This window comes from Lepidochelys olivacea (assembly GCF_965140295.1).
Source record: "Lepidochelys olivacea isolate rLepOli2 genome assembly, chromosome: 1".
In the NCBI taxonomy this organism is placed as follows: domain Eukaryota; kingdom Metazoa; phylum Chordata; order Testudines; family Cheloniidae; genus Lepidochelys; species Lepidochelys olivacea.
The window spans coordinates 154,123,552-154,148,423 of record NC_140411.1 but is presented as its reverse complement, the minus strand read 5'-3'; the positions used below and the strand labels follow the sequence as shown (position 1 = coordinate 154,148,423).

The following is a 24,872-nucleotide window of genomic DNA, read 5'->3' as shown; positions in this document are numbered from 1 at the left end:
GTGTGTTATCTAGGTTCAAACTCAGCCCTTAACCGGCCTGCATGGCAGCTTTGAGACAAAAACCAGCTATATTTTTGCACTACCTGCAAGTCACTCAGTGGTGTTTTGTCTTACTGGAATTTAGTCGGAGCAAAAATGTTTTCATACCTGGGTGCATATGCAAGGTGCAGACAGCAAAGGCACGTGCAATTATGGGGCGTTGTGTATGCACACACAATACTGAATGGCTCTGCAGTTATTAAGCTTTACAGAAAGACAGGCCTTTATAGTTTAGAGAGACTGCTGTTCATTGCCGGGTATACAATGTAGGGTTGAGGCACTGTACAATTACTTCTTGTCTTTGATCGTACTTTTCAGAAAGGCTTGAAAGTTTATGCCCACATATTCTACAGGAGGGGTGGGCAAACTATGGCCCGGGGGCTGCATCTGGCCCTTCAGATGTTTTAATCTGGCCCTTGAGCTCCCGCCAGGGAGCAGGGTCCGAGGCTTGCCCCACTCCAGAGCTCCAGCCGGAGAGCGGGGTTGGGGGCTTGCCCCGCCCCGCATGTGCTGTGGCTCCACACAGCTCCCAGAAGCAGCGGCATGTCCCCCCCAAGTGCCCCCCCACAGCTCCCATTGGCCAGGAACCATGGCCAATGGGAGCTGCAGAGTTGGTGCCTGGGGACAGGGCAGCACACAGAGCCACCTGGCCGTGCCTCCACATAGGAGATGGAGGGGGACATGCTGCTGCTTCTGGGAGCTGCTTGAGGGAAATGCTGCCCGGAGCCTGGACCCATGACCCCCTCCCGCGCCCCAACCCCCTGCCCCAGCCCTGATTCTTCTTCTACCCTCCGAACCCTTCGGTCCCAGCCTGGAGCACCCTCCTGCACCCCCACCGCTCATCCCCACTCCAGAGCCTGCACCCCCAGCCAGAGCCCACCCCCCCACACACACCCCAACCCCTTGCCCCAGCCTAGAGCCCCTTGCCACACCCTGATCTCCTCATTTCTGGCCCAACCCCAGAGCCCGCACTCCCAGTCAGAACCCTCACCCCCCTCCTGCACCCCAACCTCCAGTTTTGTGAGCATTCATGGCCCCCCCCATACAATTTCCATACCCAGATGTGTCCCTCAGGCCAAAAAATTTGCCCACCCCTGTTCTATAGCTTTCCTCCTTCATTTTTCTTTTTTATCCAAGTAACAAAGGGGGCTAAATTCTCTTCTCAACTTACAGGTAAATTACTGACTTAGGGCCTGAACAAAAGCCTAGTGAAGTGAATGGGAGTCTTCCTATTGATTTCAGTAGGTTTTAGATTAACAGGGTTTAGTGCCCAATCCAAAGCACATTGTAATCAATGGAAAACTACCATTGACATATTCACATGGAGAGAGACCCTTCCAAGGCCGAGAGACAAGTGCATGTCTTTCCACAAATGCCGCAGAGTCCGTGCTATGCAAAAACAAATGTAAGGGAATACTTAACATCATAATACCGTGCAATACAAAGGACCGGGATAATTGATCACTGTAGATTTTGTTACCAGCCACAAAAGGAGTAATTGTAAAGCAGAGGGTATGTATTCAGACCATAGAAAAACCTTCCACTTATTCCACAATTTGTTTCACCAAGAGTTTGAAACAATTCCAGCAACTACCTCTCTTCCAAGGCAATATCATTTTTGCCTCATAAGCAAATCACAAATTAAAATAAACATAATTCTAAATAATGATGCACTTTGTGTTTCACTTACACTTCTCCCTGAGAGTCGTGTTAGGACTGAAGAACAAAAGTGAAGCAGACAGAAATCTGTAATAGTTCCATTTATTAATACATATTTCACAAATACAATATCGACGCATTCTTGTTGGCATGCTAGACAGAGGCATTATTAAAAAAATCCCATTTTTTTAAAAAGGTTTTACACTTTTGCTCCCCCCCCCCCCAAAATATTCTGTATGCTTGTTTATGTTTTGTTTTGATAGATCTGATAATATATTTGGTGGCTGCAACGTCAATGGGAAAAAAAAGAAAGAATAAAAAAAAGGATGAAGGCCGCATTACAGCACAATTTGATTAGTTCATAGTTATCTAATAAAAAAATAAAAGAAGCAAAATTACTGCCTTCACAGTAAGCAACAACACAGCTTAATAACAGTATTACACAGGTTCAGAGGCAAACTGCACTAGACAAAGTCTACTGGCATACGCACTAGGCATACAACATTGAATAAGAATCAAAGATGTACTAGAACATCAGAAATAATAGTTCCCTTCAAGCACAACATTATAACATTATTTTTCAAGTATCTTTATGTTATGTTACTGATTTCTTGTGTTTTGGGGGAAGGGGGCATTTGTGGTGAGAAGATGGAAACCTTAGTAAAGCAGTAAACAAAACAAGAAACTAAGATTTAGTAAAGCAAAAGAATATATATTGAATATACTGGTTTAAATGAATGTGTGCAACACTTATTAACCATGGTGAAAGGCTAATTTTGCCCTCCAGTCACTACATGCACAGCCTGATCGATGCTGTTAATGGATTACCATTGTTCACTTACAATGCAACTACTGTATGACCAAGAACATACATATAGTGCCATCATATGCAGAGCCTTTAAGATGGAGTGTACAGTACTGGATGCTGAATGGTTCAAGCTACTCTTGGTGGTGCAATAGTACTTGACGGAATGGTACTTCACCTGGTACGGAGTTTAGAAGATGGGGTGTGTGTGTGTACGCGCGTGTGTGTGAGCGAGCGAGAGTGTGTGCTCTAACATTCTTTAAAGTCTTCCTAGATGTCTGCAGTTCCTGATTTTGAGACAGGCTCTGTATTTCACACCTCTGAAAGACTAGGGAAGGAGAGAGAAAAAGAGATGAATTGTTTTAGCTGCTAACAAACTTCTCAACAGAACTTTCTCTTTTTTTAAAAATATATTTAGAGGTAACAAAATATTCATACATTATATGTTCAAGTGATGCTGCAATTCCCCTCTTTCCACCTGGCAAAATACTGGGGCGGAGGAAGGCAGAACCCACAACTATAGGCCCCGTTCTTGATAAAAACATAAAATACCCAAAATCTACTATAATGAACAAATGTACAGTAGCGCATGGCTACTGAAATACCTTGTGGACAGCACACTGTATACAAAGAGATCAAGGCTCACCTTGTTACACCATCTCATACTGATTGGCAGTGATAAATCGGGACAGACAGCATGCCAGCAGCATTCCAATCAACTATTCAAGGGAAGAAAAAAAACAGACAAGGAGTTAAGAGTCATTGTGATACATAGTGACTTTGCCAAATGGAATCTTTGGTAACTTCTTTAGAAAACTGAAATGTGCTGTTACGTTATAGGAAAGCAAATGTTTACATTCCTAAGCTATTATGAGCCTCCAGAATTACTACCACATTTTAAGTGCAGCTCTAATCTGAAAAGTGGTGTAAAAATGGCACCTCCATGTTCATCAGATCTTCCTCCTGTTTGTAATCAGAGTCCTATCTGCTTACTTTGGCAACAAAGTATGTTTTCACTACCTTTTACTCCTATTTTCACTCCCCGGCCAGCAAAGCTGAGGGAGAGTGAGCTGAATCTTATTCTGGCATATGCATCAAGTTATTGACTGAATTCTAATGTCAGGGTCTCACTTGGTTATAGAATCATAGAACCATAGGTTAGAAAGGACCGCAAGGGTCATCTTGTCTAACCTCCTGCCAAGATGCAGGATTTGTTGTGTCTAATCATCCAAGACAGATGGCTATCAGCATCCTTTTGAAAACCACTAGTGACAGAGATTCCACAAGCTTCAAAAGCAGTCTGTTCCATTGTCTTACTGTTCTTACAGTTAGGAAGCTATTCCTGAGATTTAATCTAAATCTGCTATACTGTAGTTTGAACTCATTGTCTCTTGTCCTGCCCACTGTGGCAAGAGAGAACAACTTTTCTCCATCTATTTTATGGCAGCCTTTCAAGTATATGAAGCAATCATATCCCCCTCCCCTTAATCTCCTCTTTTCCAAATGAAACATACCCAGTTTCTTCAGCCTTTGCTCATATGGCTTGAGTTCCAACTCTTGGATCATCTTTGTCACTTGCTTCTGGATCCTTTCCAGTTTCTCTACATCCTTTCTATACATTGGTGACTGGAGTACTGGACACAAAATTCCAGCTGAGGCCTAACTAGCACCGAGTAGAGCAGTACTATCCGCTCCCGTGACTTGCATGATATGCTTTTTTGCAACAGCATCACATTGCTGATGTATGTTGAAGTTGTCAACCACCACAACTCCCAGATCCTTCTCAGCAGTGCTGCTGACAAGCCAGTTATCCCCCATTCTGTACTCGTGCATTTGGTTCTTCTTCCTTGGGTACAGCACCTTACCTTTGTCTTTGTCGATTTTCATTTTGTCGTCTATAGCCCAGTTCTTCAATTTCTCAAGATCCTTTTGAATTTAAGTTCTATCCCCTAAAGTGTTTGCAACCCCCTCCCCCCCACAGCTTTGTCATCTGCAGACTTGATCAGTTATGCTCCCTATACCTACGTCCAGGCCATTAATAAAGATGATAAATAACACTGGACCCAGAACAGATCCCTGTGCTTGTTACTGCTAATGAGCAACACCACTGAAAGATATGGGGGATTGGCATAGGGATAATGAAAGGCAGAATTTGGATGGCAGTATCTTTATTACTGATGATTCTGAGTAACCGGGACAGCAAGTAACTTGACTTCTAGATCCCACAGCGAGTACGTACAGCCGACACATTTTAATTAAACACACATTCTTAAACATGCATCTTTATTAAATAAGAGTCAGAGTTAAATGTGCGTTGAAGTGTGGTCCATCTAATGGCCCAAACCGACATTTCCCTTTCTTTACAAAAGTTATACAATTTGTGACTATACTCTGTCCTTGCCTCCGTGGGTCCCGCGTTTCCTGGCAGATTTTGCTAGCCTCAGAGGCTCACTGTAACCCTCCACGTAACCCTTCTCTCTCTAGAGACAAGGGTCATAGTCTACTGAGCCATTTTCATCATAAGCCAGTGAGGGAGGTGAGGAGAAGTTATCCTTCCTTGCACAGTCTCTGTTGTCTCCCAGTCTCAGTGATTAATCAGGGGGCAAAGGTGGGGGGGGGGGGGGAAGCCCAGGCTGATCCTCTACTCCGGGCTCAAGCCCAGGGACTCTACTGGTATCAGCTATGGTAGCTGACCTTTTAGAAACATGACATGTACAATTCCCTGGGCTACTTCCCCCACAGCAGCCCTCATTCCTCAAGCTCCACTTCACCCTTACCTCAGGGCCTCCTTCCTTGTGCCTGATATGGTGTGTACTACTCAGTCTCTCCAACAGCGCAACTTCCTCCCACAGCTCCTGACATCCACACCCACCTGACTAACTGGGAGGCTTTTAACTAGTTTCAGCCAGCCCCTGATTGGCTTCAGGTGTCCCAATCAACCTAGCCTTCTCCCTGCCTTCTGGAAAGTTCTTAATTGGCCCCAGGTGTCTTAATTGACCTGGAGCAGCTGCCATTTCACTTATCCTGGTACCAGGGATTTGTTTAGCCTGGAGATAATATATCTATCTCCCGCTACTTTTCTATAGTCATCTGGCCTTGCCCCGTCACAAATTTCAAAAATAAATGTTAAGACATTTGGAAATGAAGAGCTGAAGATCTAGGTGCTTCTCACTGCCATGTAGTTCTTCAGCCACTCAGACTTTACTCAACGCAACAGTAAGTAACAAATTAGTAGGAGATTATTGGAAATGGATCCCTTGAATAGGAGTATTTTCCTGCATACACCAATCACATTAATAACCACACTTTTCACAGCTGTGGTGGTGGTCAATCAACTCTGAGCATATAAAGATTGTTACAGTTCATAACCACCTACAGAGGCAAAGAGACATAACTGCCTCTGCCGAAACATCAACCTTTTTACTTTGTTTCCAATAATTACAGACACACTTTTGCCAAAGAGTAGTGTCTCAAAACTGATCAATCTCATTCATTTGTGCCTGTTGGGGTATCCTGTAAGTTAGGGGCTCCATGAAGTTCCCTGTGCACATTTCCACCTACTGCATGTGAAGGATATCAGTGTAATGGATTTCAGAATGTGAACAAAACTTATTAGCAATGAAAGCCTTCCCTTCTTCCTTGAACCACATGGAGTGCACCCAGCTATCCCCTGGCTGGTTACCCTTCCAAACTAGCTCATTATTCTGTTTAAAAACTTACACTCAGGATTCTTAATTAGTTTACTACATAATTAATGCTCCCTGTATAGTGATCATTGCAACAACATTAATCTGTCCCACCAAGCTGATTGTTTAGTCCCTACACTACCCCAAACCTGTGTTACTTCCCACAGTGAGTATTTATAACCCCGGAGAATGAATGTATACACATATGCTTAAGAGCACTACCCCTCCCTAAATGTTGAAAATCTTGGGACGTCACTGTAAAAAGGACAACTCAGCAACGCATCCCTTACTTCATAGTGATGTCTGCTAATTTGGAATGTAAAACGTAGCAATATCAGCTTTCAGTCCAGTCATACTGTTCTAGTTGTCACAACATTTCATACTATTGGCATAAGCACATTTGGGTCGGCGAAAAACAGAAGCACATCAATCTGTACGCATGGCTAGATGAAATTCCCACCATCACCACCTTTTCCTATTTAAATGCTGGAGATATCGGAATCATATCCTATCAGGGCTCTAAGGAAATGCTGATTAGGACAGGTTGTGTCACAAACATGTGCTCTCTTATTAAGCAGAAAGACGTTTGGGCAAGACCCAGCAATCAGCAGTGCTGCTCGAGGAGTGTCTCACATTGTCGGGATTCGTTTTATAAAATGGCCTTAACTCCCATGAACTCCAACTAGTATAATGCATTTTTAGCATTAAGTGACCGTATCAATCTTAGCTCAGGTATAAACTAGACTGAATGCAGGTCATGGATAACACACCCAACATGGTCCTGATACAACCTCCAGTACTTGGTCTTTTTGGGTGGGATTTTGAAAATTAATGGGACTTGGCCATCCAAATCCCCTACTCAGCTTTGGAAATCCCACCCTACATCAACAACTCACCTTACTGACGCCATAACTATTAACTAGTATTTTTAGGCCCGTGTTAAAAGAGGGAGTTTAGGCTGTAGCTTGACCACTCAGTCAGGAGCCTTCCTTCCTTTGGGCAAATAGCGAGGTTGGCGTTATCTGGCTGTGCATTGTAGCTCAATACTCCAGTCACTATAGGGGTGATATTATCAACACAGCAGTTTGTAAAATCCTATTGGGAGTCCATCACGTGCTGCAGCTTTACCACTCCAAGGGCTGCTGAAGGTGGCCATTACTATTTCCTGCTGTGATTTTTGTTTTAACTCAGTCTCACTTTTTGGGAGTTGTACATGTGTTTCCCACAGGGTTATAGAAACGTTGACATAAAGAAGAGAACAAGATGTTCCCAGTGGGCTCTGGGTCATGGCTGTCCCTCCCATTACTTTTTAATGCCTGTGGTATTTCTGGGTTTATTTCTTTTTCCTCAGTTGACACACTAGTTCCTTCTGTGCTTTATTATCTTTTTCATTGTAATAACAATAAGTAACTCTGATCGTGTGTTCAGACCTATTTATTTTCACTAAACTAATTCCTCCCCAGACCCTAATCAGCTGCTCACTGATCTTTTAATGGCTAATTTTGCATGCACATCCAATTTTGCTATATTTTCCTGGTACCATGAGATGGATGTCATTCCCCCCCCCCAGAGTTAGCTGTATCCAGAGTAAGCAAGAGTTGCTCTTTGAGAAATGGTTAAATTGCACATATTCATCAAATGCTTTTACAAGGTCTTAGACTACCACTGTGAGATCCTGCAATCGTCAGTGTGACTCTGGCACACCAGCTGCCAGCTTAGGCCAATGGGCTTACGTCTCAAATGAACGCTGACAAACGTATAGCTGGGATCAGCCTCCCTCACCTGTGTTGCTAAAATAGTTGTTAGAATTATAAGAATGTGTTTAGACTTTATGAAATGCTTGTAAGTGGCTGGATGCATTAATCTCATGTATATCATCTGCATCCCATGTTATCAGGTAATATTTAAGGGTTTGCTCTGTAACTGTAAATCACCAGACAGGGGAGGAGTATTAACCAGTGAGATGATGCAGATGATATAAGCATTAACCAGTGTGAAATACTAGTCTGCAACAGGAGGTGTTACCTTCTTCCCAACAGATAAGGCCCATCACCACTAGACGCACTATTGTGGATCATCAGAGGACAAAAGACTTTGTTGACTCTCCTCCCCCAATGCAGAGTTGTTCCTCCCATCAGCTGAACTGGCAGCTCAGAGAATTGGAATGGGATAAAAACCCTTAACAAGACGAAACTGCATCGCTATGCTGCTTGGACTCAAGGGCAAAGTTTTCTAGGCATAAGCAGGAGATCACCAGGGTTTAGCTTGGGTTAGCGCTAAGGGACAGCTTATTATAGAAGTCTATCTTACTTTTGAAACTTAAGACGGTAACTCATTGGGGTGTGTGTGGATGTGGATGTGTGTATCTGCGTTAACCTTGTGAATAACTTTTCCTTTTCCTAGTTAATAAATCTTTAGATAGTTTGTTATAGGATTGGTTACAAGCATTGTCTTTGGTGTGAGATCTAGGATGCAACTGATCTGGGGTAAGTGACTGGTCCTTTGGGACTGGGAGTAACCTGAATATTACTGTGATTCTTGGCATAAGGGACCATCTATCACAAAGGCTGTCCTGCAGTGGCTCAATAGTGAGAGTACCAACCTCAGGGCAGACTGTTAAGAAGCAGGGATGTCCTATACTTAGTTTTCACCAATTAATTATTAGGTGTAAAGTCCTCAGGCACCAGAATAGCCTTAACATGGAGTCACAGACAGTCCCCTTGAATACGCTGATCTATCTCACCACCCAAGTGAGCCTACCTTTGAGATAGATGGTCCTTTAGACCAAGAATCACAGCAATATTCAGGTTACTCCCAAACCCAAAGGACCAGTCAATTGCACCTCAGATCTCACAACAAACACAATGCTTGTAGCCAATCCTATTATAAGCTATATAGAGATTTATTAAAAAGGAAACAAGACTTATTTACAAAGTTAAAGCAGGTAAACATACATACACAAATGAGTTACGATCTTAGGTTTCAAAAGGTAATAGAAGGTTCTATAATAAGCAAGATCTACATGTCCTTTAGGGATACTCCAAGCAAAGCAGCTGGAAATCCCTGGCTTATGCTTAGAAAACCTTGCCCCCAGAGTCCAAGCAGCAGCCCAACCCTCCTTGCAAGGGTTTCCCCCCCCCCCTTCCCTTCTGTGTGCTCTGAGCTGTGAACTTAACTGGTGGGAGGAATTCACTTGCATGACTCCTTCATGGTGGGGAAGACCAGAACAAATTCCTTTGTTCGCTTTAATGTTCCACAATAGTCCATGTGGTGTCAATGGGCCACATTGACTAGGATGGCTAGGATGTAACACATTGTTGTTGGCTAGGATGTAACACATTCTGTTGGAGACCAACACTGTACACTAGTTGATCTCTCTCTGCTGCCTGGTGATTTGCACAGTCACAAAGGCGCACAATACAAATACTTAAATATTACCTTACAATATGGGATACAGGTGCTATAAGTGAATTTAATGCATGCAGCAACTCACAAGCATTCAGTAAAGTGTAAACACAAAACACATTCTTATATCATCTTAATGCCAATTTTAACAATACTAAACATTTAGGTGAGCCAGACTGATTGCAACTATGTGATTGTCAGTGTTCAGCTGAGACATGGGGACCTTGGCATGAGTGCTGGCACCTGGTCTTCCAGAGTCACAAACCCCATGTCAAGTTGCTGAGTAGGTTCGATATTTGCTATTGTCATTTGCTATTGCCTCGGGATCAATGAAGAACAGGCCTCCATTGTGTGTAGCACTGTACATGCAGGGTGGTACACAGTTTCTGCCTCAAAGAGCTGACGATAGTAGATTTTATACCAGACTTGTGCATATCATCAAAAACAGGAGAGCCCCTTTATTGAATGAGGGAAGATTGGTGAGGTGTAATATCTTTTATCGAACCAACTTCTGTTGGTGGAAAAGACAAGCTTTTGAGCTCCACAGAGCTATTCTTCAGATCTTCTTTGTTTTATTGAATGGCAGTGGAAATACACAGATGTCACAAAGTCACCAACAGACCATTTTTCCTGTAGGCGATGGTGGTATATTGGTACCTGCTCCAGAATGCTGCTGATTGGCCAGGAACCCCCAAGCCATAATAATGAGAGTTCTAGCTGAACGGGGAGAGTAGGTAGTATATAATCTCTATTTAAAAACCTGTCTGATACTGAATTTGGGCCACAGATCACTATTGTAATCATCCCCCACCACAACCTTCTTCCTGCATTAGATTTCTGGGACGAAAGGGAGGGCAGGAGGAGGAGATGTCATTTTAAAGCAGAACGCTGACAAATAATATGCCATTAAACGTAGTAGACATCTCCAGGTCATCGATGAAGTTTGTTGTGTTTCAGAGATGGCATATGGACTTCCAGTAATGACAACGTTCAGCTTTACAATACTTCCCAGGATATGGTAATGTGTTTATACGAGATGAACATTTAAAGAGACAAATTTACTCAAATCCATCCTCCATAAAGCAACAGGTTGGCTTTCCACTGAAATTCAGATTACAAGTGTGTGCACCTTCTGACCTTCAGGCTATTGATTTCTCTTTGGCACTGCCTAAATGCTGTTTCATACCTTTAAGGGGTAATGTTACCATCACATAAACTCATGTATTTCACAGAGCATAGCATAAAAGGGGCAAGCCATTATATAAATGGACTTTGTACAGTGTCTCTGGATATTACTAAGATTTGTCCATACAAATGTCTCCACCTTTTCCATGATAACAAGTGTTATATTAACAAGTGTTAATGAGGAGAGGGCAGGAAAAAACAGAGAGAGACTAGAAAAAAAGAATTAAGGATTTTGAGTAAACAGTACAAAGAACATATGTGCTGGTATGGGATGCTAGAAAGATTTAATTGTCACTTACTTGGTCAATCATGGTTGTGCCATTTGGGAGCAATTTGGTTATCATAAACCAGCTAGTCAAAAAATCTTTATAAACCTCCACATCTTTACAGTCTACTTACACACTCTTTACCCACAGTACAACAAATAATAAACTAACTCAAACAGCAAACAAAAAACCAACAACCACCACAAAAAAACTCTTCCCCTTCTCACTGCATCTCCACACAAACCCTTTCCTCCACAAGAAACAGTCACATTTATCCACCTTAGGGTTGGTCTTCACTACGGAGCTAAATCTGCACTGCTGCCATCGATGTAGCGGCATTGATTTAGCAGGCCTAGTGAAGACCTGGGGGGTGGGATAGCTCAGTGGTTTGAGCATTGGCCTGCTAAACCCAGGGTTGTGAGTTCAATCCTTGAGGGGGCCATTTAGGGATTGGGGGCAAAAATTGGGGATTGGTCCTGCTTTGGGCAGGGGGTTGGACTAGATGACCTCCTGAAGTTCCTTCCAACCCTGATATTCTATGATTCTATGATTCTAAGACACACGCAATTGATGTGAGAGTGCTCTATCCTATCGATTTCTGTACTCCACTTCAACGAGAGGCGGAAGCAATGTCGGCGGGAGAGCGTCTCCCATTGACATAACAGCGTGGTCCCCACAGTAAAGTAGATCTAAGCTAGGTTGACTTGAGTTACGCTACTAACATAACTCAAATTGTGTCGCTTAGATTGGGAGGAGTGGTAGATACACTGGAGTGGAGGGATAGGATACAGAAGGACCTAGACAAATTGGAGGATTGGGCCAAAAGAAATCTGATGAGGTTCAATAAGGATAAGTGCAGGGTCCTGCACTTAGGACGGAAGAACCCAATGCACAGCTACAGACTAGGGACCGAATGGCTAGGCAGCAGTTCTGCGGAAAAGGACCTAGGGGTGACAGTGGATGAGAAGCTGGATATGAGTCAGCAGTGTGCCCTTGTTGCCAAGAAGGCCAATGGCATTTTGGGATGTATAAGTAGGGGCATAGCGAGCAGATCGAGGGATGTGATCGTTCCCCTCTATTCGACGTTGGTGAGGCCTCATCTGGAGTACTGTGTCCAGTTTTGGGCCCCACACTTCAAGAAGGATGTGGATAAATTGGAGAGAGTCCAGCGAAGGGCAACAAAAATGATTAGGGGACTGGAACACATGACTTATGAGGAGAGGCTGAGGGAGCTGGGCTTGTTTAGCCTGCAGAAGAGAAGAATGAGGGGGGATTTGATAGCTGCTTTCAACTACCTGAAAGGGGGTTCCAAAGAGGATGGCTCTAGACTGTTCTCGATGGTAGCAGATGACAGAACGAGGAGTAATGGTCTCAAGTTGCAGTGGGGGAGGTTTAGATTGGATATTAGGAAAAACTTTTTCACTAAGAGGGTGGTGAAACACTGGAATGCGTTACCTAGGGAGGTGGTAGAATCTCCTTCCTTAGAGGTTTTTAAGGTCAGGCTTGACAAAGCCCTGGCTGGGATGATTTAACTGGGAATTGGTCCTGCTTTGAGCAGGGGGTTGGACTAGATGACCTTCTGGGGTCCCTTCCAACCCTGATATTCTATGATTCTATGACCGGCAGCTGTAGTGTAGACCAGGCCTTAGCTCCCACTGTTTCCCATCTTCTCCATAGTAATATGCTGTAGCTCTTAACTACTTCTTACTTACTTATTTATTACTTCTCTTTATACTCCCAGTTCTATGGTATTCAGCATTTTGAATAAGAATGTTCAAACAACACATAAATGTGCAAGTCCCAGGCTCCCATCTGAATTTGAATTTTACCCTATTCTTTATCTCCTTTTCTCCAGATTTTCTCCTGGCAGTGCCAAACATTTGCCCGGGATAAACCTCTGGTCTGGCCAAGGATAATCTGAAAAAGTTTGCAAATTGTTGGGAAACACTGAAAAATTTAAATCCTTCATGATGAAGAACGATCATTCTAGTGGTCAAAAAATCATCTGAACATGTGCAATTCAATGTGTGGTGTGTTCACATCTCTGCCATGTGGTTTCTAGTCTCATGTCCAAATCTATGTATAATCTGACCATTCAAGCCCAAGTGTAGCAACTTCCTAACAGTCTTGGTTACAAGGAATACACGATGACTTGTCTTATGTACTAGATCACAGGAGTGTTGTAAGGATTAATGGTCATAAAGTGATTTGAAGATGTAAAATGCTATAGCCTGTAAGTGTTTCCTGTTATTACAAAGTACAGAAACGGAACAATGATTTCACCTCTACTTGCAGGTTGGGTCTCTCTAGGTCATTTGTGCTGTTTCAGCCTCACAATGTGTCCCTATTTACGGCCATAAATACAAATTCAGTCCTGCGTTTGACTAGCCAGGGACTCAGCTGCTGGAGCTGATACTCCAGTTTTCTCCATGTGGAATGACACTTCACCTTTTAGCTCCTTGATTTCTCTTGCTGTGTTCTCAGTCCTCAGTGTTCTGGGCACACAGCTCTCCATGCTCTTCTGGAAAGGACTGAGTTTACCAATCATTGTGGCATTAGTTCTTCTGATTTCACTGGCTTCATCTAAGAATGTCTATGAAGTTTTCATGTCCTGGAGTGTTTCTGCCAAAAAACCTGTTCCTCTTCCTGACCAGCATCCATTCACAGCTGTTTCTACTCAGCCATTCTGTTCTTCTCAGACAGAGGAAGCTGTACACTCAAATCAGAATCAGGGTAATAGCTTTTACAGATTGTCCCTTTAAAAAGGGGTATTTTTATGAATGTACTTTTTAGAGCATTTAGGAATATTTTTTCAATATTTTCAAATCCAACAGAAACTCTGCTTTGAGTCTGACACATTGGCACTGAGCAAATTGACATTTCAAACATTTCTTATTCTCCTTAATGTATTTTCAGCCAGGCTGTGGCCCAGCTTTCTTGTCGGTGGGTGCAACTTCTGTCCCAAACATGAGCTATGGGCACAGATCTGAAGAGTTATGCCTCCACCTGAATTGTGCTCCCAGTCAGGTGCAACTACTCAACTTTCTGCTAGAAATTAAATTGCAAGTGCTAAAATATACGCACAAAGTGGATGCTGCACTGGATTAGAGGGAAACCAACCACAGACCCTTAAATGAATCGGTATTGTGCACTCTGAAGGATTGATTTTTAGTACGTGGACTGTACGCTGTCTCTGCATCCTGCAGAGAAGCTGGAACAATATGGCTCTAAAGCTGCACTACAATCCCCTCCTACTTAATGAGTAACTCAATGGTAATTCCAACCTGAAAAGGCTATCCCATGTCCTTTAAACCAACATCTGCACTGTAGTTTTCCACAGGCAAAAATCACTCCTCTTAAAGGCGACTTGGACAGTTTTTATTTTATGTTGTCCAGTGTATGGGGATCATTTTCATGAAGAGCACCTGCTAAACACAAGTTATTCCAGCTGAAAATCAACGTCAGACTTCGATTCCAAAAACAATTTGCTTTTTTAAAAATTATTATTTAAACCTCAACAAGCAAAGTCTGGGCTTCCCAATTGTGCAGACATCATCAGTCCCAAAGCAGCTTTTCAGACACTAATTGTGATTGAGAAATCATGCCAGAGTAATAAGACACATCATACCATTACATCAACTTTTTCCATTTCTGAGAACTGGTACATTCCTTATACTAGTCAACACCTAACAAATTATGCAAGGGAAAGGCCAGCACAACATGCTCTACTGCAGAAGAACAAAACAGTGCAACTTGCCTTTTACTTGATTAAAACTATTCTAAATAGAAACAGTGAAACCTCACCTAAAGCTGTATCTCTGCCTGCTACATTTCTGTTAGCCCTTCTTATCTGAAATCAGTCCAAGGATTCCCTTCTTATGTGGATCAAGCAAGACAGATTAATAAGTAAATGGTAACCAACTTTATTGTATTCTTCACATATTAGGCTACATTCAGCTGTCTGCTCCACCAGGCGTAGGGGCTAAGTGAGGTAGGGAGTCACTTCACACACACAAACAGGCCAGATAGACTCTACAGTGCACAAGTGTGGGCTGGGAAGTATGCCTGCCTGAATGTCATGCCCCCACCTCCTTAATGGTGTAGGGGTGACGGCATGCTGGAAGTGAAGAATGTCTAGCCCCCCCAGTTGGCTGGAGTGGAGACTGCCATCAGCAACAAATACTTGCCAGCAACACATCAGGGTGCACTTTACACTTGCTTGGAGCAGCAGCAAAGTGCATTTCACATTGTGTTGCCTGCAGCCTGTCATGATAAATCCAGCCAGTGCTAGCATGATTCTCATTGCAGAGGATGCATTGGTCTGCATCTCTGTTCTTCTTTGCTGCCCTGTCCGATTCCATCAAAGACAGAATTTAGCCCATAAATTATGGATTGCCTATAGTAAATATCCAGACAGGTCAAAATTCTGACAAACAATCCCAGTTTGGCTTCTTTCTATATTGTCCTCCTAGCTGCAAACAACTTCCAGCCAAGTTAAAATGCTACATGTAAAAATACAGCACGCACTACAGATTCATTAAAGATGTGACTAGGCTAAAGCAAATTTGGTGATTTATACTTGGTCCAGATCCTTATCTATAAAATATCCTGCAATTTGCCTCAATCCTGTAGGGCTGAATAATCCAACATGTTACCTCCCGAGTCCTCAAACTCTTTTGGATGGATTTTTTAAAGATATCAGCACTGAACACAATTCTGACTACCTAAAACCAGATTCAGATAGAGTACAGAGAGCACTTTATAATGGTGCCATCAAGGTTAGGAACAAGAACAAGTTGACTACTACTGGTTGTCAAGAAGTGAAATACAGTAGTAACAAGTTAGTGTTATCACATCTTCTGGCTTCTTAAAGTTCTAATATCTGAGGGTTTGCTGTATGTCTGTTTGAAGGATGAGTCAATGCTTTGAGATGGTTCAGGTACAACTGACCATCAGCACAGAATGCAGAACCAAAGCATGAGGTTTCCTCACAATCAAGACTCAGACAAGAAAATGTTAGTGTGGTTCTTTAGCAAAGACATCATGGTCTTCTGGTGACAAAGAACAGACAGTAACATCCAAGAGAGAGTAGTCAGTCAGAAGTCTTAATCCAACTAACCCAATTCAGGCTACCTGAGCCTGGGTTTCTGTGGATAATGGATCTGCTAAAAGCTTTCCTCAATACTTGGAAGCAATTATACTAAAGAATTTAGAGATAGGCTCGATTCAGCAAAGCAATGAAACTTGTTAATAGGGATTTGACTAAAATAAAATCATAGAAACATTGCCCAATACGACAATATTCTAAACTAAATAATGCTCAAAAATACTGAAGCTTACAACCATGGCACAGTACAGAGAATTCTTTTTCTTGAACCAAAACATGTAGCCATGCATAAGTCACTCCTAACTTCACTCCCCCAGTTTTAACAAAGTCTGTTCACACTGTTGAACCTCTATAACGGACAGTCATACTCCCTGTTACAATTTGCCACAGAATGACAGGATGTGCAAGTCAAGCAAAGAAAAGAGAAAGGGGCTACACTGTAGTAAACTACAGTCAAAAGAGGAGAGTGTTGCTGGTCTTTTAGCAGATGAGAGCACGGTCTTCACCTGCAGCACATTGACTGAATTCATGTGTTTTAAGGTGAAGCAGAATAAACTCATATGGCACTTCCCATTTTCAAAGCAGTGCACAAATATTTTAAAATGTGGTGCCTCATGCCATCAAAAAGGTTTACACTTCTAAAAAGCCTGATGCTGGATTTTTCACATTAAATGACCAAAGCAAATGCCAGGTGTAATGATAACTTTCAAGTGTAGTGTTTACAGTCAACCTGCTCCTGGTCTAGAAGAGAGAAGGCAAATACTCGCTCAGATGGAAGTAGTTTAATCCCATGAATGTGCATGCACCTCACTGTCCTGTTTTGGAAATGGTTTGGCACTGGGCTTCTAAATGTGGTTTTCTTTCTCCTATTTCTGCACATTTTGAGGGGATTCTCACGATTCGAGGCAAGTGATTACTACAAAGAAGGATCAAGATTTTGTGGAAGATGCAGGTAGTATTCCTGGTTTTCACTGGTGTAAGCACCATAAGCAGCTTTCATAATTTAGAGCGGTCCCTAGGCTTCTTTTAACTAGTCTTTGCTCCTTTTCGACCCAAATAGCTAGTCAGAGTTTGGGCTCTGGGGATGTTCCAGCTGAAAGTAGAAACTGATGGAGTCTGGTATTTTCTTTGATGGAATCTTGTTTATTTACAAGGAATGCATAAAATCCTGCTTCTCTGAGTGCAGAAGGAACTGAGAACAAAATGAGCAGTTTCTTAGGGCATGGCTACACCTGCAGATGTAGAGCACTTTGAGTTAAACCAGACTTCGTAGAGCGCAGTAGGGAAAGCACTGCAGTCTGTCCACACTGACAGCTTCAAGCGCACTGGCATGGCCACATTTGCAGTGCTTGCAGCGGCATTGGGAGCAGTGCATTATGGGCAGCTGTCCCAGCATGCAAGTGACTGCAACGTGCTTTTCAAATGGGGGTTGGGGGTGGGGTGGAGTGTGACAGGGAGTGTGTTGTGTGTATGTGGGGGGAGAGAGAGAGTGGGTTTGGGGGGGCTGAGAGCATGTCAGCATGCTGTCTTGTAAATTCGGACAGCAGCAGACTCCCCTTCCCCCTGCCTCTCTCTCTGTCTCACATACAGCATTCCACACTGATGGCTTGCTTTGTCTCAGAGTAGATAAGCAGCCGGCTGTCAGAAACGGAGCTTTGAAAGGGCATATCTGCATTCCTGCAGCGATTCCAAAACAATGACAAGAGCGGCCACTTGACTTAAGGGGATTATGGGATGTTTCTGGAGGCCGATCAGAGCGAAGTAATGCAACACCTCGTTCATACTGACGCCCGGGCGTTGCAGCCGAGGCACATCAAATGTTATTCCACTTGCCGAGGTGGAGTACCAGAGTGCTCTAGCCGCAGAGTCAGAGCCCTCTATGTGCCTTGCCAGTGTGGATGGGTAGTGAGCGAGGGCACCCGGGGCTACTTTAATGCGCTGTAACTCGCAAGTGTAGCCAACCCCTTAGCTTACAGCCCCCAACCCTCTCGTCAACATCAGACTCAAAAGCTCTCTAGCTTTTTCCAGGGTCACACTGTACTTAGAGGACACTGCTTGGCTTTCTTGCCTCCCCCTCCCTCCCTCTCTGTACTTTTGTCCTCTCTTTCTGTGTGATCTCGACATGCAAATACCCTACCCAAAACAATATTCAGTCAAAAACTCCTGGGCAGGTTCACACGTACCTTTTGTTTTACATTGGAGCTTATGCTTACAGTAATGTTAATTGAAGGGTAAATTCATACCTATCAATCTCACTGGGGTTTTAACTCAACCCAAAATTTCACCCAGCTCACAACAATAAGTTAGAACTGTCACTAGGCTTCTTTAACCAATGTCAGGGCCAGGGCAGTTTGAAAGTCAGGGAGCCGTAGCCAGCTTCCTAGTGTTCCCTGAATCCTCCGCATGCCAAAATGTATCATGAAAAGTGTGGCTTTTAGACTGTGGTTTTGGCATCTTTCTCCTTACAGCTGTGCTGTTGTTTTGTAGCTAGGGAAACTGAACTCCTACGTTGATTTAAGGGGTCTCTCCTCACAAAAATCAAAAGGTTTTGTTTTTGTTTTTTTTAGACAAGTTAGCAGAATGAACAGAGTTTTAACAAAAAGAAAAGGAGTACTTGTGGCACCTTAGAGACTAACACGTTTGACAGTTACTTCTCTTCCACCCTGAACTTTTTTCTTTTTACAGTGAAGCTGAAATAAGCAAATAGTTTGGGTCACCACATAAAAACCAAACCAAACCAAACGAATTTAGCCTGGCTCATTCAAAAACTATGTTCTTATTTTAAAGATCTTTGAATTTTATAACAAGATCTTTAAAAAAGAAAGCCTGAAGAGTGAAAAGCCTATCCAACATAAGGATCAGCTATTTAGCTTTTGAGTTTTTTATGCTCCATTTAAAACAATGCTTTATTGGGTTAACCTCTGTTTGACCCAACAGAGGGACAAGTGATTTTCCTTGAGCTAGTCATTAGTTGAATCATAACTGCATATTCCCAAGGAGAAACTGCATTTAAGTTGAAAAAAGAAAATCAATGAACAGATGACCAAAGGACTAATAAGCATTCTAAGCTCTGTCCCTTATTATAATCCTTCCCTGAAGTCAGGGGAAGAAGAAAAGAGAGAAAAAACCCACCTAGTTCATGTAGTATAATTGTATACCTGTGAGAATGCAATTCCAAAAGCCACTCCAGCTATGATTCCCATATTTGTCTCCATAAAACTGGTTACCAGATCATAACAGCCCTGTAAAACAAAGACAAACATAATCAGCCTTTAAGCGTGTGTGCCCCTTCCCCCATTTCATTTGGCTTCAGTCAGAAATTGGGTATTTTTATCATGACTTCCAACAACATTTTAACTTATTTAATAACTATTCCTGTTAAGTGATGAGTGTACCCAACAATCGTGAAGACAGAAGCAGTACGTTTTAGAAACAAATTTTCTCAAATGGGAAAGACATCTAATGTGATGCTGTAATAAATAAGACACTGCTGTATTAAGGAAAATCTTTTTGATACTAAAAAAAAAAAAAAGGCGGCCTCAATAGAGTTGATCTGAAAACAAAGCAGAACCTGACAAGTTACAGGCAGTAGAAATGAATCATGATTGCTGTGACAATTTGGGAATATATCTGTACAATTTATGAATTGTGTGAGAGATTACGAACCCTTATGAGTACGTCTATACTGCAATCAAAGACTCACGGCATGGCCATAGTTGGCCCGTGCCAGCTGACTTGGGCTCACAGGACTTGGTTTGCAGGGCTAAAAATGGCAGTGTAGACATTTGGGCTCCACCTGGAGTCTAGGCTCCAAAAAGCTGCAAGGGGGGTGGGGGGGGTCTCTGAGCCTGGGCTCAAGCCCGACCTGGAACATCTACATTGCTATTTTTAGCCTCACAGCCCAAGTTCCGCAAGCCTGAGTCAATTGACCCAGGTTCTGACATTTGGCACTGCAGGTTTTTAACAATATTGCACTGTAGACGTATCTTATGTGCCTGTGTCAAGCTGCAAACTCCATTCTGAATGCCCAGCCTTTTGCCTTCGCTATGGTCTATTTGTCTCCACATTGATTAAGATGCCAAAGGCTGGTGGCAAAAGAACAATAGAGGATAGTTTACTCTAAGACCCTAAACTGCTGGAAATCTATTCACTCTTCTAGACAACAGACGGTCCCTACGCAGCAGAACTGGTTTAGTAGGGGGAAGTCACCTTGGCAATGAAATCACCTGGTAGGGATTTGTGTCCACAGGGGGAAGCTGGCATGGGTGTCACCTGGGCCAAAGGTTTCAAAAGGGCAGGGGCTGGTCTTCTGGGTGGGGAAGGGGCATTTTCTTCAGTTCAGTAGGGAGAAGCAACCCAGCACATACCACCTCCTGAAGCAGTGGACTCCCTACCTGCCTGGACCTAGATGGCCCCCCAAGGACTCACAAGAGAAGGGTGAACTAGTGAGGGACATTGCAGTTTAAGATGCTTATTGTTTGATACGAGCTGTTCTCTCCTCTGCTTTTATATGATTAAGTAAAAGCATACATGTGTTAGACTCTGTGCAGAGAGTGCCTCTCTGTGCTAACTACTCCACAACCGTTACATGCCCCTGAGAGTTACACAGTAACCAGAAGCTTCACACCTTTGAGGGGAGTTCTGGGAGAAGGGTGTGTTTAAGTAACTGGGGCATCCTGGGGGTCAGCGCTGGTGCTGGGGGTCAAGGGCATGTGGGCCGAAGAGCCCCATATCTGGGAAAGGGATGACAGACTGAGTTAGGGCTAGGAAATGTGCCAGACAGGCCAAGGGAGAAACTGGTGCTGCAACCTGATGAGGCTCCAGAAGCTTGAAACACCCATGGGATCCAGAGCAAACGAGGCCTTGATTCTGCTCATTGCAGTTCTAGTGCCTGGCCAGGAGGGGGCGCTTTAGCACCTGTAACACTAGCCTATTTCGGAACATGCTGCTGTTTAAAATAAGCATGGCTTGGATGTGTAGGGAGGTGTCCTGCCTGGCAGTGTCCCTCTAAAGGTACCAGGCATGGTCTGGAATGGTTTATTACTTTTAATATATGACAGTACTGAAGGTTTGGGGTTTTTTGGGGGGGCGGGGGGCGGTTCGACTGTTTCCTTGAGTTTTTTGTTTTTTGTTTTTTTTTGAGAGGAAAAGAACAAACAAGCCCTCTCCCCCTTCAAATACACATTTCTGGTCTACAGTCCAGACCTCGATCCCATCAGAGCCACTCTCCCCCCACCTCAATACGTGGCCTTTAGAAGTTAGGGTAGGAGGCAGAGAATTTGCATGCATAGGATGTCCTTCTCCTGGACATGCTTTTGAGATCCGTCTCTCTTTCTCAATACATATATTTTCTTAAATTATTTTTTTCCAAAATGTGCTTGCAATTAGCTTTTCCAGTTTCAGGTATTTAAAGGAATCCAAGTCACTAACTGAAAACCACAGGAACAAAGAGTCCGTCTTTTCCCCCTGATACAAACCCCACCAAGCCACACACAAAACAATCCATCTTTTCTCCCCAAACCCAGCAAGAACTTACTCTCAAACTGAGGCCACTCGAAGCGGTATTTTAGGGTAGATGTTAGATCTGTGTCAGTTCTATAGGAAGCTGAGACAAGAGTGAAATTCTACTTGGCTCCCCTTTCTCAGTCTTGACTCCAGCACTGCCAGTGTGACATAGGCACAGACTCTGTGGGTGCTCCGCGGCTCAAGCACCCACAGGAAAAAAAAATAGGGGGTGCTTAGCACCCACCGGCCACAGTGGCTCCAGCCCGGGGTCTGGCTGCTGATCAGCTGTTGGGCAGTGGGGCCCCTGGGGCTGGCCGAGGATCAGAGGAGCTGGCAGGAGGTGCTCGGGAGGGGCCTTAAGAGCAGAAAGGACCTGGGTGGGTGGACCTCGGGGGAGGAGGTGGGGCGGAGCACCCACCAGGAAAAAATAAAAAGTCAGTGCCTATGCGGTGTGATGAGTCTATTCATCATACAGATGCAAGTGAATAAACAGGCTCCAACCCTGCAAACTCTTAAGCATGTTCTTAGAGGATATCAGGGCCTTATACTGCACACTAGTGGTCAGAAGAAGAAGAAAATGCCCTTTGTTAAATGTAGGCCATTCATGACCTAGATTACATGATTTCTTGAACCTCTTTTGTAATATGAAATACATTTTTTTTTAAATCCTCAGAGTAATGAAGTGGTAGATAAAGTTAAGAGTAACTCAAGAGCAGGGCAGCCATAAATCAGTTATGAGATGTTTCAACATACATATTAATCCCTAATTACATCTTGCAGCATTATACTATACATCATTTCAAGGTTACTCGTTTAACATATCAAGCAACTATGGTTGTATGTCCTAAATATTATGAAACGAGGCTAGATATTTCAAACAATTCTTTCATTCTGCCAAATGTGGCTTCATATTTTTCCAGGCTTTCCCAAAGGTTCACAAATCTATTCTGTTCAATAGCCAGCACAAGATGTAACAGCTAACAGTTATGGTAATTTGAGAGAGACTTTAAGTCTTACTTGTTAAAAAATTCATGCTAGTAAGATATCTTTACTCATTCTCCTTGTTTGTAGAATGGTTTTCCAGGACAGCATACTTTACTGTTTCTGGCAATTTATTGTATGATTATGATTTAAGTGCTCAGTCCTTGTTGTTCACACTCAGAACTGGTGCACCCTCAAGAGCGGTGCAGACATTACCAAACAAACCTGAAAAATTCGGTATATCATAATCATGCAGCTATTGTGCGTGTGTGTATGTGGGGGGGGGAGAGAGAGCGCCACAGGGGAATCCTATTTAGCAACTATCACTTCATTTGCATCCCTATTCTTGTTCCTTTATTTTAGAGAAAAATAATGCTCAGCATTTGTTTGTAATGCACTTTGGTTAGCGAATCCTAATGACATCTCAGAGTTAGCCTCATTTAATAGATGAGGAACCAGACACAGAGATTTAGGGCTAAATTCATTCAGCATCACCATACCTAACTTTTAGGTGCCTAGGAAAAAAACACTGGGATTCCAAAGCCTGGGTTAGGCATGCAGGTTCCCTATAAAATGAATGGGGAGAGATACGTGCTTCAGAATGGTATTACAAAAGCCAGCGTGCTAGGTGGGGAGCAGCCTAAATTAGCCAATGGAAGAGAGGTGTCCCAAGCCCCGCCCTTCTTAGGAAGTTTAGTGCTTAAATCAGATTGCAGGGAGGCGCCTCCCTCTGTTTCGGATTTACAGCTGCCTTTCTTGGCATCAGGTGCCCATGCCTTTTTTTTCTTTTTTTTAAATATACAAGACGCTGTGGGGTGGGGGTGGAGACCTCTCTCATAACTTTTAGCCCAGTGGTAAGGGTAGTCACCTGAGATGTGGGAAACCCTTGGTTCAAGTCCCCCCTTTATCTCAGGGGGAGCAGGGATCTGCCACCTGTCAGGTGAGTATCCTGGCCACTGGGCTACAGGGTATTCTAAGGTGGGGCTCCCTCAGCTGTTCCACTGTGAATAAATCCTGAAGAAGTCATTTGGGTCAGAGAGAGAGAGAGAGAGAGAGAGAGAGCACAAGAAAGCACACACATGAGGATGATGCTGTAGCCTGGCAGAGCACTCACCTGGGAGGTGGGAGACCCAGGGTCCTGTCACCCTGCTCCAATGAATTTTTTAATGATTTATTCACAATGGAACAGGAGACGGGGAGACTGAGGGGGACCAACATCTAGAGAGCCTCAAGTACTCCTTTTCTTATATCCCAATGGCGAGGGCACTCACCTGACAAATGGCAGATCCCTGTTCAAATGCCTTCTTCCCCTCTGAGGTGGAGGTAGCAATTGAACCAGGGGTCTTCCCCACCTCAGGTAGGTACTCTAAACCCCTGGGCTAACAGTTGTGAGGGAGGCTGTCCTCTCCCTTCCCCTGCTGTTCTGTGCATGTCAGCATACAGGGCCCAATCCAGCAAGCGAGCTCTGAGCACACTTAACAGATAGGGCCCCACAGGCCAATCAGGTGGAGGAAGACATATCTTCTTTTCACGAATCGCTCTGTGACTTAAACGTCCGGACACCTACAGTGAGGCTGCATCGATGTGTTCGGATGGAGTAAAATAAGTGTCTAAAGAACTTTTCCTGGAAAAAGTCAGGCATTGAGAGAGTTTAGGCACCTACACGCAGATTTCAAACAGCTGGATGGGGGCTTTGTGAATTCCAGCAGAGTCTGATTCTGGAATCTAGGCACCTAAAGCGACAGTTACATGCCTAGGTCCTTTTGTGACTCTAGCCCTCAATGACTTCCCAAAGTCACTTAGCTAATCAGTAGCAGAGGTGGTAAACACAGTCCAGGAGTTTCTGACCTCCAGCCGCGTGGTCAGACCACTAGAATAGGCCTCCATTGGTAATTCATTTGTACTCTTTGTGATCTTTTAGTAACTTATTTTACTTAACCTTTTTTGAAGCCTGTTCCTATTACTGTTTTTTGAAGATGAGGGAAAAGACTGCATTTCAAATGTATTTAATCTGTGTGTGTGAGAGTATGAGAGAGAGGGAGAGAGACCTCTACAACAAAGGGACCTGTATGTCCCCAGTCCTGCAAAAAAAAAAAAAAAAAAAAAAAATACACAGACGAGTATCATAAATAAGGTTAAGATTTTATCACAGTTATTTTTAGTAAATGTCAGGTCACAGGCAATAACCAAAAATTCACGAAGCCTGCGACCTGTCTGTTCAGAGACCATCAAAG

General features: G+C 43.4%; 1 protein-coding gene across 1 annotated transcript in view; it reads right to left on the bottom strand.

Annotated features, from left to right (window-relative positions):
• Positions 1 to 1,784: 1,784 nt before the first annotated feature.
• Positions 1,785 to 24,872, bottom strand: part of TSPAN7 (tetraspanin 7) — a 196,964-nt gene continuing 173,876 nt past the window's right edge. Inside the window, exons 6-8 of the mRNA XM_084628397.1 lie at positions 19,311 to 19,394; positions 3,150 to 3,222; positions 1,785 to 2,831 (exon numbers count right to left, since the gene is read on the bottom strand). Of these exons, the coding sequence (XP_084484523.1) occupies positions 3,154 to 3,222; positions 19,311 to 19,394 (153 nt within the window). The 3' untranslated portion in view covers positions 1,785 to 2,831; positions 3,150 to 3,153. The remainder of the gene's footprint in view (positions 2,832 to 3,149; positions 3,223 to 19,310; positions 19,395 to 24,872) is intronic.